Source organism: Pagrus major, chromosome 14 (assembly GCF_040436345.1).
Source record: "Pagrus major chromosome 14, Pma_NU_1.0".
NCBI classification, from domain to species: Eukaryota; Metazoa; Chordata; class Actinopteri; order Spariformes; family Sparidae; genus Pagrus; species Pagrus major.
Window position 1 is genome coordinate 8,431,522 of NC_133228.1, and position 14,468 is coordinate 8,445,989.

A 14,468-nucleotide genomic window follows, 5' to 3' on the forward strand; every position below is an offset into this window, starting at 1 on the left:
ATGGGTAGAACTTTATTAGCTAATGTTGTAATTGTTCTTCAGTAATACTCTTCCACCCAAAATACCATTCCTTGATATGTAGACTGGCTGTTTGTACAGGGTTGATGTCAATCCCCCCATGTGAGTTGGATTTGGATGAGAAGATTGATACTATTCTCAAGTCAATATGGTAAATAGGAAGCTACAGCCTTGAGTAGGTTAGCTTAGCTTAGCATATAGACTGGAAACAATGGGAAACAGCTAGTCTGGCTCTTTCTAATGGTAATAAAATCTGCAAAGTCTGAGACCTGGTTTTATGACAAAAATTTAAAATAATTTTCAAGTGCTCAACCTGATTTAAACAATATTGAGAGTGGTTGCAGGTACACAATTTTAAAAGTAGATTTTATTTTTAAAAAGTCAGGAAATGATTACCGCAGAATTACCAAGTAAAGTATATATTACATATTAATTAATTAATTAATTAATTAATTTATGTATGCATAAATTAGGATTAAATAAGGAAGCCTATGCTGAATTATTATTTGAGGAGTAATGGAGAGGGGGTGGGATTAATTGTTGCAAGATATGTTTAGCCCAAAACTAAACACTGCAGGAAGCCCCCTCACACTGTACATTTGAGATTGCTTCCCTTGACATAGGAGACAAAAGAGTGAACTTCACCCCAGTAACCCACAGGTGGAGAAATTCACCTAATGGTTCTTCATCTCAACAGTGAGCTTCTTCTGCCAAAGACAGATGAACACCAACACTGAAAGACAAACACAGTTAATGATTCAAACAAACAGACAATGGGATGCCTAGACTCTATTAAAAGCATTAGAAAACAAACACATAATCATACACAATGATATAGAATGTAAAAAGGAAATCATTCAGATTAAATTAACTTCTTGCATTGGTGCAATAGTACTGTTGCAATGAATTCAAACCTCTATCAGAGAGCGACTGGACCAAAATCCAGTCTACTTAGTGTACTTACCAAAAATAACACAGGGTATCAACAGGATACGCAGTGTCAGAAGGACCTGATGTACTGAAGATGGAGGCCCTAGTGTTACTGTCTTATCACCAAACGTTATCTGGAAAACAATAACAGTGCTGCTATTAGAAAAAGGAATCTTGCAGCAGTGGGTCCAAATACATTTAATGCATGTATGATAAGTGCTTCGAAGTAAACATCACAATTTGAAAGCCACTGCATAAAAACTAAATTACTCCTGAGGACTTTGCTATTCACTGTAATTCCTGCCTACAATCACACTAAACATCAGGTTGTATTTCTCTACAGTATTTTCATTTAAATGAAGGATTTACCACTAAATGCTGAACCTGAGCATCGGGTGTCCTTTGAATTTCACAGATAAAGAAGTCAGACATGTCACTGGTTTCTTTGTCTTGTACGATGCAGGGGTATTGTTTTCCATCCTGAACCCCCCACACTGACAACTCAGCCACTGTCATGTCCAGTTTGTCTGCCTTTTTCTAAAATGACAACAGAGGCAAATGATGACGCTTATGAGCAGATGTCATATGTGCGCATGAATGTGGGAAATACGTTGTACCTGTAGGGTGATGCGCACACTGTCCCCTGTTCTCCTGAGTGTGAAACTGATGAACTCAGGGTCTGGATAGTAGGTTATTGTTGTGGAGCAGGCCAAGGTTTCATTGGCTAGCTTCAGAATCACTCTGCTTGTAAAAATCCCACTATTTTTAGCTGCAGGTGTGTCATAGATTAGATTCTGCAATAGATAAAAAATGTAGGTAAAGGTAAATTTGTGCACAGCATCAGATGACCTGGGGCCTCATGTACTAAGACTTGCGTGGATTTCCTACTGAAACATGGCGTACGCTAGAATCCAGAAACTGTCGTACGCACAAAAAAAATCAGATGTATCAAAGTGTGCGTAAGCATGGATCCAAGCACTTTTCCTTTGTACATCCCAATCAACGTGGAATTGAGCGCACATGTAGAAGTGCTAAACCCCTCCCTGTCCACGCCCCCTTTTAAATATGCAAATTAATTTAAATAGGGCCTGCACCGGGGATTCCCCTCTCTGCACCATCAGATTTACACCATGAGTAAAGGGAAGAAGCGCAACTTCACCGAGTCTGAGCTCGAAACGCTATTAAATGAAGTCGAGACACGAAGATCTGTATCATTTGGTAGCCTCTCGTCAGGGATAAACACCAAAAAAAAGAAATGTGAGTGGGAGCTTGTGTGTGAGGCAGTGAACGCTGTGTTGTCGGAGGAGCGCACACTCACTGGAAAAAAAATAAATAATATAATAATAATAATAATAATAATAATAATAATAATAATAATAATAATAATAATATATGCTACCGTTAGTGGGAAACAAACAGAAGGACAAAACAACTTCATTACAAGGATTGACAAGACTGATCGCACTTATATTAATGACTGCAGAAGTGCGCCGTGGCTACTGCAGTGTGACATTTCCAACTTTACGCACGCGTTTATTGACACAAATACTGAACACAAGGAGACAATAAAGGGCTTGTTAGACAGCTCTGCCGCTCTATTTTCACCAGGGAAAAACAAATGCATATATTTGAATGCACGTGCCCAAATGGGCATTGTGCTGGATTACATTCGGGGCGCAATTAAACGGATACATTATTTAATCACCGGGAAGCCACCCATCGCGCACCGTGCCAGCCTCCAGCCTGTTACCAACCATGCTATTGGTAAGAATGAACAGTCAAGCATTGAACCAGGCCACCTTGCCACGATGTTGGTGAGCTGCATTTGCGCATCACATATTATTTGAACATTAATTGAATGAAAATGTTTCCTGTTGACAAAAACAAATTCATCCTGTGATGGCGCTTTTATAGCAACATGTGTGCAGTCAATAGCTCCGACTACATTACGGACACCGGCTCTTGCTGCAAATTGCACTTTTATGTTGGCCTGTTCAACAGCATTGTATGGGAATTTGATGTACCTGGATGACATTCTTACGATCCCAGATCAGCTCCAGTAACACTGGCCTCGGCAACCTAAAACGACTCATGAGCCAGTTGTCGTCATTTGCCAACAGATCTTCCCGTTCTCTAAACACCCTCTCACGTCTGACATTACCATTTGCGATGTCTTCTAACAAGGCCAAGGCCATTGTTAAGCCATTTTTTCATCACTTTGCGCATGCTTTTATATCCATCCATATGATTGCAAACACGTGTGTGTTAATTGTCCATTAATGTGTCTCTGATGTGCACATTACTCTGAGGACTAATTGTTTTCACATAATCAACAGTTTCCCAGCATCACCTCAACGTGTCGCCAAAGGAACAATAGCTGTAGAAACGTGCGTACGCCAGCCATGAAGCTGGCGTGGGGCACCGCACATTTCCACGGTCATTTCACTTTTGATACATCTGACCGTTGGCGTGGAAAATGACGTACGCCACGTTTTTGTGCGTACGCAACACTGATACATGAGGCCCCTGGTGATGTGGTTTATAGACTAAAATGTCAATAAAATTATTTCATGAAATCACAAACATCCTGTTTTTAAAACCATTCAAGGGCATGTTTGCAACAAAAGCCTTTCGATATATTTACATTATACTAATTAATTGTCTCTCTTTGTTAGTGGTGAAGTCTGCACAAGCAAATAACAGGAAACAATGCATGTGCTCCTAATTAATAACCTTACGTTTTACTGTCTTTACACTGTATCAGAGCTGTATTAAGTTTATATGCAGCTGCTATGAATAGAAATTAATGTGTGAAACAAGGGGGTGGAGAGGTGTTGCACAGAGCAAGTGCTGTGCATTTGTTTCAATCAGCAACATTATTTTTACATACAGTGGTCTGAGCTAAAGGGCCAACTTCCTGCTGTTGCTGCTTGTCATGGCCTAATGGTAAAAGGCTAATTATTGAGTGATTTCTCCGTTCAACTGTGATATTAGCTGGCTGCACTCTAAACAGATAGACCTGCCGCTCTTTTGTTTATTGTACAAATAATTACCCACAATTGCAGTTACTTTCAGTATCCATGGGTGTTGCCAAGGAAATTAACCATGACATTATGATTTTACTCCAATGTCATGTGAAAAATTGGGAAATGGCATAAAATAGATGAATGTAACAGAAACTTACATGACGTGACAGTTCTGACATGTTGTGATATAATGTTACATGACACAATTAATGTAAAACATACTGGGGTATGACCTAACTCACTGTTTGTGTGTGTGTGTGTGTGTGTGTGTGTGTGTGTGTGTGTGTGTGTGTGTGTGTGTGTGTGTGTGTGTGTGTGTGTGTGTGTGTCCAGACAGATCCACCTGAAAGTCACTGTGTCTTGGAGGTCTGACTTCCTGCAGGCCGTGACTGTGCACGACCCCTTCCACAAACTCCAGGTGGGATCCCATCAGGGTGATCTTTCTCTTTCCACTACAGGACACAGAACAGCAGAGGAATTTTCATACTGACACACACCTGTTTACACATACTTTTAGTTTGAAAAAGTCAAACAGCCCAGCAGCTGCTGGAAATATCTCAATGAGATCAGATTCAGATTTTTATCAGATTTATCTAGACTTTTTTGTTTCAGTTTCTGGCTGTGTATGAGTGGTTAAATGACATCATACCTGAACCAAGAGCTGCATGGTACAATGTTAGTGCAGGAAGGTAAGGACCGATAGTTGATTGTAGCATTGCCATGGCAACTACCATCTGGGAGGACAACACACACTTTGACCACGCCTTTGATATCAGCGCTGGGAATGTGGAACGTCAGATTTACACCATTGTTGTTCAATACTTGAGATCTGAACAAAGCACACAGGATGACAGTTAGTCTCACTGAGACCAAAAATAATATACAAATAATATTTTTGGAGAAAACTGGTCTATAAAGCAACAACAACAAAGTATCAAGCAGAAGAGCAATATGAAAGTTATATAGTTAAAAATGTAATTAAATTCACCAAGATGAAAGTTAATAACATACCCTACTGAGAGTTCTTCCACCAGTACAAGATATTATATTTGAAAGATACAATAGAAAATATCCTTAATATACCAAAACATTAAAAAATGAATCATTATTAATTAATATTAAAATAATACATTTTATAAGTTAGCAAAAATGTAAACATGACAACAAAAATATAAGTATTGTAATGCATTGGTATACGTGATGTAAATCTAAACTGAATCACTCTTGTTGGGTGCAGTCTTGAGCCTTGATCCTCACTCTGGTCACATCATTGAGGTCATAACCTGACAACACCGCATGGTTTCTGCCGTAGAAAGACACGACACTGGGGGTGATGGAGGAGATCTCCGGCTTCTGACAGTATAACACACACACACACACACACACACACACACACACACACACACACACACACACCTTTAACATTAAGTAATTGTGAACAAATGTAGCGTGAAGTTCAGAAGTATAATGTGTGAGAGAAGATGTTCAGACTCACAGAAAAGTTCATCCCTGACTCCATGATTTGGCAAACACTGTCCTGCAAAGAGAAAATTTAGCAGGTTTACATGACAGTCATTGTAAAGGTACCACATGATGGCTACAGCTTATGTTTTTAATGATGTCTATTAAGGATTAGCCTGACACTTTGGGAGATTTGCATATTTGAATATAGTTAGATAAGAATATAAACACAAGTTTCATCTCTCAACATTTTAGACTAAGATAAAGTACAAATTAAAGACTCCTTTTAGCTCTATTTTGGTCTCCACAAACCCTCAAGGGTATTATCTGACTCTTTAGTTGCTACATGCTCTACTTTTTTAAGCTAGTTGCTAACTGTATGTGTCTGCTATGTGCTGCTAGTCCACAGTGAGTTCATCAGAACCGTTTCACTGTAATCAGCTGCTTGTTGCTATACATGTAGCTAACATGAGTTAGGCATGTCTGTGTGGTTGTCTTGCTGATTTTACCGTCTCTACATTAATACGGGGATGTGCCATTGAGGTTTAAATGTAGAATGCGTAAATTTAGCATAAATGTAGCTCTTGTATAAATCTTGGAGAAGCCTACTGTGGATAATGAATAGATAATTACTGTCATAACTCCTGCAGACCCCCAGGAGCAGCTGTTGGTGCTCCAGCTACATCCAGCTTCAATACACTGCCAACACCTGAAGAGAAAACAAATATTATCATCTTAGTTGAGATCAACACAACACATTTGGTGCTGAGGTTTAATGAGCAAGACCCTGATACTTTTTTCACTTTCTTTGAATGTGTTGCAGGTGCAAAAAATTGGACAGATGCAGAGAGAGTACTCTTGATTGAGTGTGTCCTCGCTGAGAGAACTCAGGAAGCTTTTTCAGCTATATGTTCATAAGAGTTGCTGAAGCATATACAGTAGCTGAGAGGTATAGCCAAGAATTCAGGCATTGAGTAAAGGGCTATAATACAACGAATGTAGAGTTGTAGAGTCTCCATGATTAGGCTTCCCATTTTCACAGTTGGTGCTCAGCTGTTTATTCATTTTAACGTCTTAGTGAGATGATTGTGTTGTTGCAATTTAAAAAATCGTATCCCTCAACACATTGCTACGTATGTAAATGAGCAGAAACCCTCTACTACTCTAAAAGCAGATGATTTTGTGTTGATGCAGAAATATAGCTGTCTGGAGACATGCTCTGGAGGAAGGTAAGCCTCCATTTATGCCACATGGCATCCACATGAATGCCAGGACACAAGGTTCCTCAGCAGCACATTGCATTGTAACAAGATGATCAATGTTTTTCTCTTCATCTGTCAGTGGTTTTAATGTTTTGGCTGATCATTGATCCACTAGTGTCATCTTTGGGTTGGATCTGGTAGTAACATGCATTTTTGCTTGCTCTGCAGATGACTAATGAGGGAGATCTGCAACACCTGTGGTGGCCAATGTGTTCTTTGTTGTGTAAGTCCTGACCATCTAACCACTGTATCTCTCTCTCCTACACAGACACACCACACTATTGGTTTGCTTATGTTTTCTAAGTCTATGTATGTTGTCTATTTATGCTTTGTACCTTACCACAGCCGCACCCGGTACCTGCACTCACACACCACTGACCTCACTGACTTTCACACACTATGTTATAAGATAATTATATAATTGGGGATTCTGATTTGGTTCAGTTAATTGTTACTCATTGTGTCTCTGTCTATCTTACAGTTATTGAGTATTATTTGTCTTAGAGTCTTGAACATGGTAGAAAACTTACAGGACAGGGGTGGGCGGTCCCCTGATGCTGGTGCAGTTGGTTAGCTTCAGTTGCTCAAAGAAATGTGTCGTCCCGAGTCTAATTCTTACGGTGAATGCCAGGCCTGATATACAAATAACACAATGAAAAGTACAGTAGAAGAGCTCTTGGTCGTAGTTTTAGCAGTATACATGTTGAAATACCTAGAGGCATCACACATTTGAACAGCTGGTAGAAATCTTTCCACCTCTAACATACCTAGAGCCCTTCCATTAATATTCCTGGTTGTATTTTGCTATTGCTGTAGGCAGTATTGCAAATCACTCAGCTTGACTGCTTTGTGGAAACATGCTCTGTGATAATGACAGTTTTGTCTGCTCATATGGCAATAAGGCAATCTTTAATATTTCTTGCCTTTAAAAGTAAGTCAGTCTACTTGCTGGTAAGCATTAGCTTACTAACCCAATTGTTTTTAGCAGAAGTTATCTAGAAATGTCAGGCTACTGATCCTTCTCCTTTTGTGGACAAACACCTGTTTCTCTTCTATTCCACACTAAAAAGATAAAAGATAAAACCTCATTTTAAAGGTCTGCAAATTTCATAGTTAGTAGTTTGTAAGTACTGGTAACATATTTGAAATTTCTTTGAAATAAGCCCCCCAGATACCACAGTAATGACCTCAAGATTAATTGAAAATGACACCAACATGATTTAATAATAATAATCTGCTGCTATTTTCCAATAAGCAGTTAATAAATAGACGTTAATTGGTTTAATATATTTCCAGGAAACTTCCAACTAGTTTCTAACTAACATCTGAAGCTTATGTCAGCTTAACTTTCAGCCAGTTTCCTTCACCTCAGCAGGCCACTTGCAATGAGTTGTTTCAGCTTAATTTCTAACTAGTTTCTTGTAAACTTCTGCAGGTCAGTAAATTGAAGTACATTTTACTTCAGAACAAGTTTCCTAAATGTCTTTTTTTTATTGTTTGCCACCATATATTGCTAATTACCGACAAAAACAACTTCATAGTCAAGAAATCAAGTGACTGATTTTCCATTTTTAGAGTTTCATTCCTTAATTACCCATTGAGGCCTAATAATAATGTCTTCACATCCCTCAAGTTAAATTGAACTCTTTCTGTATTTTGAAACAACAATACATCATTAAATTCTGTAAATTAATAACAGGAAAAAAGTTAATGTTCACAATACTTTAAGTAACTGCATATATGTGTGTGTGTGTGTGTGTGTGTATGAGTGTGACAGAGAGAGAGAGAGAGAGAGAGAGAGAGAGAGAGAGAGAGAGAGAGAGAGAGAGAGAGAGAGACTGATTGGTGAGTGTTGAATTGATGAGAATGTAAATGGTTAACAAAAGTAACTCACTCCACTGACTTGCAGTAGTTTTTGTGGTACTTGGGGAGTAATTTCAAAGAATTTTCAAATATGTTACTTCGTAAATACCACCTACTTACAATGAAATTTGCAGACCTTTAAAATGAAGTGTCACCAGATAAAACAAATGAAGACGAACAACTGCAGCAAATGCTGGGTGTGCCTCAAAAGTCAATGAGTTTGCCCTGAAGTTAGTGGGATTTGTATCCCTTGTTACACCATCCCTTCTCTGCCTACAGTTCATCACTTGCATGTCACTTTTACTGAAAATCTTATCAGGATAAGAGTTAATGAGACGATTTGACATATTGGAGTGAAACTTTGAGTGAAATATTCTTTGGGAATTCAAAAGTCACTGACCTTCAGCAGGAAGTGTGCTGTTTGTAAGGATGCAGTTGCATTGTGGGAACTGTGGAGGAGGGCTCTGCCTGCTACAAAGCTCACTGGAACTTGCAGAGAACTGACAAGTGAAGTTAGCCAGCGCCTCAGAGCCCACGGTCACGTGTGTCTGGATTGTTAGTGTGATCTGAGAAAGAAGGGATGTGAGTGTTTAAAGGAGAAATAGGTGACAGTCACAACTGAGTGAAGTTTAAAGCTTGGACATGCTCTACTGGTTACCTTTCCAGTGTCGTTCATTACAACTTTGTGGGAAACCATTTTCTGTTGAGAGTCATCAGGAATGGACAACCAGTCTGAGTCTTGGCAGTCATCTTCAAATGTGCAACTAGGAAGAGAAAATGATGTTGTAAGTTTAGGTTTGTACTTGTTGTTTATACTTGCTGGACGGTGTCACCTGCACAAGTTGTTTCCCTGACCTGCTTTTAGAGCTGCACCAGACACAGTATGGATCCTGTGCCGACCAACAGTCCTGCACATTTGTGTATGTGCTGCAGTTTGACACAGCTACACGCTTAATCTGGAACAAAACACAAACAACCAACAACACTTTAAAATATGGCTTACATAAAACCTTGTAAATCTTCATGTGTGTTTATACAGGTGTAATGCACCTACCTGGTTTTGAAATGGCACGTACACATGTTTAAGATCCACTGGATCCAGATGCATTTTGGGAAGCACTTTGTGATCGTCATCAGCCCTGTAGAGCACCCTGGGACAGGCGGTGTGATAGTTCCTGTCTACAGCAAGCTGACAACAAGAATGTAGCTTTGTTATGATTCTGAGAGACTGAGCTGCTCTGTTGTGTTTTTAGATGCAAGACAAAGCTGAACTGGAAAGAATGGACTATCAGAATATGAGCACAAATGCCCCACTGAGGGTATTTTTACAAAAACTTTTACAAACAGGATGTAAACTTTACAACATCAGTTCTAGGAAACAGTTAAGTTTTCTGCCTCTGGTCGAATCATGTGGTGTCTCTGTAAGACTGTGTATTTCTGTGGTTTGCCCTCTTTTAAAACACCAACTAGCCCCAACCAGCATTAAAGTCATGTGAAAAGTACTGCTAAAATCTTTTGACTATATAAGATTTATGTATATATACACACACATATATATATTAAAATATTTTGTCTATATAAGATATATATATATATATATATATAAATTCGACCAGAGAAAGAAAACTTAACTGTTTTCTAGAACTGACGTTGTAAAGTTTGTATATATATATATACATAGAGAGAGAGAGAGAGAGAGAGAGAAAAATATAGACATATATAAAATAATTTATTAAGATGTAAAAGTTGAAATTTTAATCTAATTGATGGAAGTAGGAATAGTGATGATGTGATGGAGGGTAGTAAATTAGGAAATAAATAGTCGAAGTCAGTCAACTTTTGCCTGTTGGACATTTTTCTGCAGACTCTGAGGAGCTTTAATGACTTTCAGACTGAAATAATCAGCTCTTACAAATTAGTTCATTTCAGTAGCATTTTCTCCAGGAATAGATATTTTGCATATCACTTTCTACACACACCTTTATGAGCTGCCCGTCTCCCGTCCCAATGAAGAAAATCATCCAGGCCTTCTGTCTCACTGCCAGCACAGAGGTCATGTAGTTCTGCCTGAAGAGCACCTTCTTCAGCTTCAGTGTCTTCGGCTGAGGAACACAAACACAGTAATCATGACAGTTCGATCCAAATTCAAATCTATGGAAATTCTGCAGAACCTTCAGGTTGGAAACAAGCAGCGTTTAAACCATTTTTGACAGCTCTTCATATTAAAGGTCACATATCTGGTATTCCAAAAGCTTAACTGGATGTGTGTTACTGTATTATGTTATTAAGTACACACCTAGTCATGACTAATTATAATGAATATCTTGTGCTTTGGATACAAATATTCTGATTTAGGCTACAAAACCTGTTCGTGCATCTGTTAGTGCGCAATTGACTTTTCTGAATCCCAAATCAACTTGGAAATGTGCGCACTTGGATCAGCCTCATATCTCGCCTCTCTACTTCCACATTCATCCATAAATGGTCAATGCAAAGGGTCTTATGAATGTTAATGCATAGAAATGTGTTTTTTACAGTGAAACATGGCCACAAACGAGAGGAAGACAAACAAAATGTTAGTTTGTTGTTTTTGTTCTGGCCCAGAAAACTAAAGGCAGGTGCTTCACACCGGCAGAAATGATCGCGTTAATCAGTGGTGTACACTGGGATATCATTTAAAAATGGAAGTTTGATGTATGAGTATTATTTATTTATTGAAGTTGAGTTCTGGTGAACTTGGCCTGCATTGTGATAAGTGCTCATAATGAGGATAGAGTGTGATGATTGTGCGAGAGCTGTCACTGACTTTATTTCCAAGCTTGGATCATTTATTTAATCCACAGGTGCAGGTGGTGAAGATTTTAAAATGCATGTTGCTGTGAGGAGGAAAGAATCAGGAGGAGCAGACTCTGGAGGAGGACTGATTCTCATTGATCAGCCCAGCGCAGCTACTGGCAGGCTTTCTTTCTACATGGAGTTCGCCTTTAATAGAGATCAGTAATCAATAAAAATGATGGCAACAACTCTGTTTGACTGCACATGAGCAAAATGCTCTCTGTGTGCGTCATGTGATGCGAGGAACTCAGTCCGCTGATCGGGCAGGACAGGTCACAAAACTATCATAATGGTAATAATTCCACCTCTCACTTTAGTGATTTGCTTTTTATTTTGTAAAGAAGTCAACAAAATGAAGTTTTTTCATTAACTTGGACACTTTCTAAATGTTTTGAACAAACCTTTGTTAACAAATGTCACTTGATCTAATAGTATAATACTTACACTTTTCTTTTCTTTACCAGAAATACGTTAATCAAGCTTTCTCTATTTTTTATTGTTCTAGTCCTATTATACAGACTGTTACATCCTTGATCACTTGCTAAAACTTCAAGATTAAAACTACATCAGGACCCACCTGTGTACACTCTTGCTTGGTGCAGAACGGATCTTTATCTGTGCCTCCGGTGAGATCAGGACTGATGTCAAACAGCACCAGCTCTGTGTTGGTTCGTCCTCCGTCCACACTGAACACGCCGCTCCAGAGAACCGGCGGACCACCCGGGATCACCGAGGAGGCCTCGAGTCTGCTGCCTTCACCGCCCTCAGAGATGCTGAGAGTCGCGCCCCGCAGTGACTTGACAGTCTGCCTTTTGCTGATTTTTCCCTCGAGCCAAATGAGACGGACTTTGTTGCTTTTGTCGCTTGAGGGCAGGTTGGAGAAAAGATAAATGATAAAACCAAGCTGAAATCCATCCACAAACTCCACATTATCTTTAACATCGATCGAGCCATATCCATCACCAGAAAGGGAAAATATTTCTCCCATCTGATTGTTATTCGTATTATGAAGGTTCACAATGTGTGAAAAAAGACAGTTGACCTTATCGGGTTTCTCTTTGTCTGTCTGTATGGCAGTCAGGATGTAAGTCTCGGTCTCGGTCGGTGTCTTTTCCACATTCACCAGGAAGCCGACGGATGCGCTGCTGTTGCGCCGTTGGGGCCCCACCGGGAAGGGCTCCCTGTACAACACCTTGGAGATGTCCTCCAGGTCCAGCAGCTCGCAGAAACCGCACCCTCCGTCGATCACACCACAGCTGATCAGAGTGTCATTTTCAACAAACGGTAATAACACATTGACTCTGAAAGTTGTGTTCCACTTATCCGTCTCAGAAACCCGCTGAAACTGCGCTTCGTCCAACCGTTCCCCAATCTTTATGGTTCCTCTCTGGGTCACACTGCGGACCAGAGTCAGGTCGTGGTTCAGCTGGTACAGCGTCTCCTCTGTAGCGATGTAAACCGTGTTGGTGGCCACGGCGTATTGACGGATGTCTCCGTTAAAGTCAAAGCCTCCACCCTCCGCCAGGCACCGAGCCGGTTCTCCCCAGAGGATGAACAGCAGACCAGGCAGCAGGATCATCTTCTTGCAGCGGCGGCAGTAACACGCTCACACATTGACGGTGTTGTGGCTCTGCATGGCTTTGTGCTCTCCTCCACAGTGTCACTGGAGTCGTGCGTAAAAGCGCAATGCGCCTCTATTACAACGTGTGAAGTGCATGCATTCGCGGAAGCGCGCACAAAGGACAACTGTCTACAATGAAGTGGGGAATTGAATAGTAGAAAAATGAGTAACAATGACTATTATATTCGTAGTACGTTAATGAAAGTCTGTGATCTTGACGTTCGCTCGCCACAGGGAAGGGAAAAAAATAGTTTCAACTTCATAAAATGCAATAATTTCCACAAGTGAAAATGATGGACAGCAAAAGGTCCATCTTTTACTTTTAAATTTTGTTTTGGGAGTCGCTTCCATTTAATCTATCAAATCAATACAGTGAAAAAGTGCTCATCACAAATGGTCAGAGTCAAAGGTGACGTTTAAATTCTGTTTATGTCCGACAAAACCCCATAAGTATTCAGTTTACATATATGACAGAAAATCAGCACTTTTTCACTGCAATAGCCTATAATCAGTGTGGTCAAAGTTCCCAACAGTCATACTTGAGTATGGGTAAAGATAGGCTATAGTTATAATAGGCTAATAGACCTAAACCCATGGGCTACCAATAGTTATTTTCCGTAAAATCAAAATCAAGTAGGCTAAAAGTAAATTAAACACATATTTACATGTAGACTATGTATACTGTATGATCCGACTACAGGTCAACACATCATCTGACTGACCTATTATCAGATCAGATATTCAGCATTTTTCTTGTTAATCAGTGTTTTATCCAATTGCCGATAAAATAAGTTAATTGAAAAATGCGCTGCTTTAGTTCTGATGCAACATGCAGTCTGCAAAGTAACGAGTAACTAAAGCTATCATATAGGCTAAATGTAGTGGACTAAAAATATTTGCCTCCACAATGTAGTGGAGGGGAAAGGTAACAGCCTAATTCAAAACTGTACTTAGGTAGGATGCAATAGGCCAACACGTGATTTAACACTTAATATAATCCGGCTTTCAAACAAGTAAAGTAAAGTAGTAAAGTAAGTAAAGTAAAATCATAAAAGATAACAAACTCTAAATGACCAAATGTTCGCATTAAATCAGAAATGGTAAAATAAAATGCAATGATTAATTAGTTTATGGAAGCAGGCCGACATATTTTCTCACTGGAGGTCACGGTGATGACGTGTTGAGCTGCCCCTATAAAAGCCAGAGGCCACATTTTCTGATGTCATTCTGCACCTGAAACGCTGTCACAAGTTGAACTTCCGAAAAGTGAAACTCTTCACCTGTGAGACAAAGTGCTGAACTGTTGACCAAAACAGAGTTGAGCTGTGAACATCTTCAGGAACCAGCTGCTGAAGTGTCTGAAAAATGGCCTCCTCTGGGTGTCGCCGTGAGAAATACCTGCAGAGCTTATACATCTACCATGTAACGGATGAACGCTATGGTAAAACATCA

At 39.6% G+C, this 14,468-nt stretch overlaps 1 protein-coding gene across 1 annotated transcript; it reads right to left on the reverse strand.

Annotated features, from left to right (window-relative positions):
• Nucleotides 1–692: 692 nt before the first annotated feature.
• LOC141008691 (plexin-C1-like) lies at nucleotides 693–13,034 on the reverse strand. The gene is made up of 16 exons (XM_073481141.1): nucleotides 12,001–13,034; nucleotides 10,540–10,711; nucleotides 9,615–9,749; nucleotides 9,416–9,516; nucleotides 9,219–9,324; nucleotides 8,961–9,126; nucleotides 7,228–7,330; nucleotides 6,069–6,144; nucleotides 5,470–5,511; nucleotides 5,197–5,327; nucleotides 4,624–4,803; nucleotides 4,318–4,426; nucleotides 1,566–1,742; nucleotides 1,318–1,485; nucleotides 983–1,082; nucleotides 693–751 (listed from the first exon to the last, which is right to left on the reverse strand). The coding sequence occupies exons 1-16, from the start codon at nucleotides 12,972–12,974 to the stop codon at nucleotides 693–695; spliced, it is 2,799 nt and encodes a 932-aa protein (XP_073337242.1). The 5' UTR covers nucleotides 12,975–13,034.
• Between the last annotated feature and the right edge of the window lie 1,434 nt (nucleotides 13,035–14,468).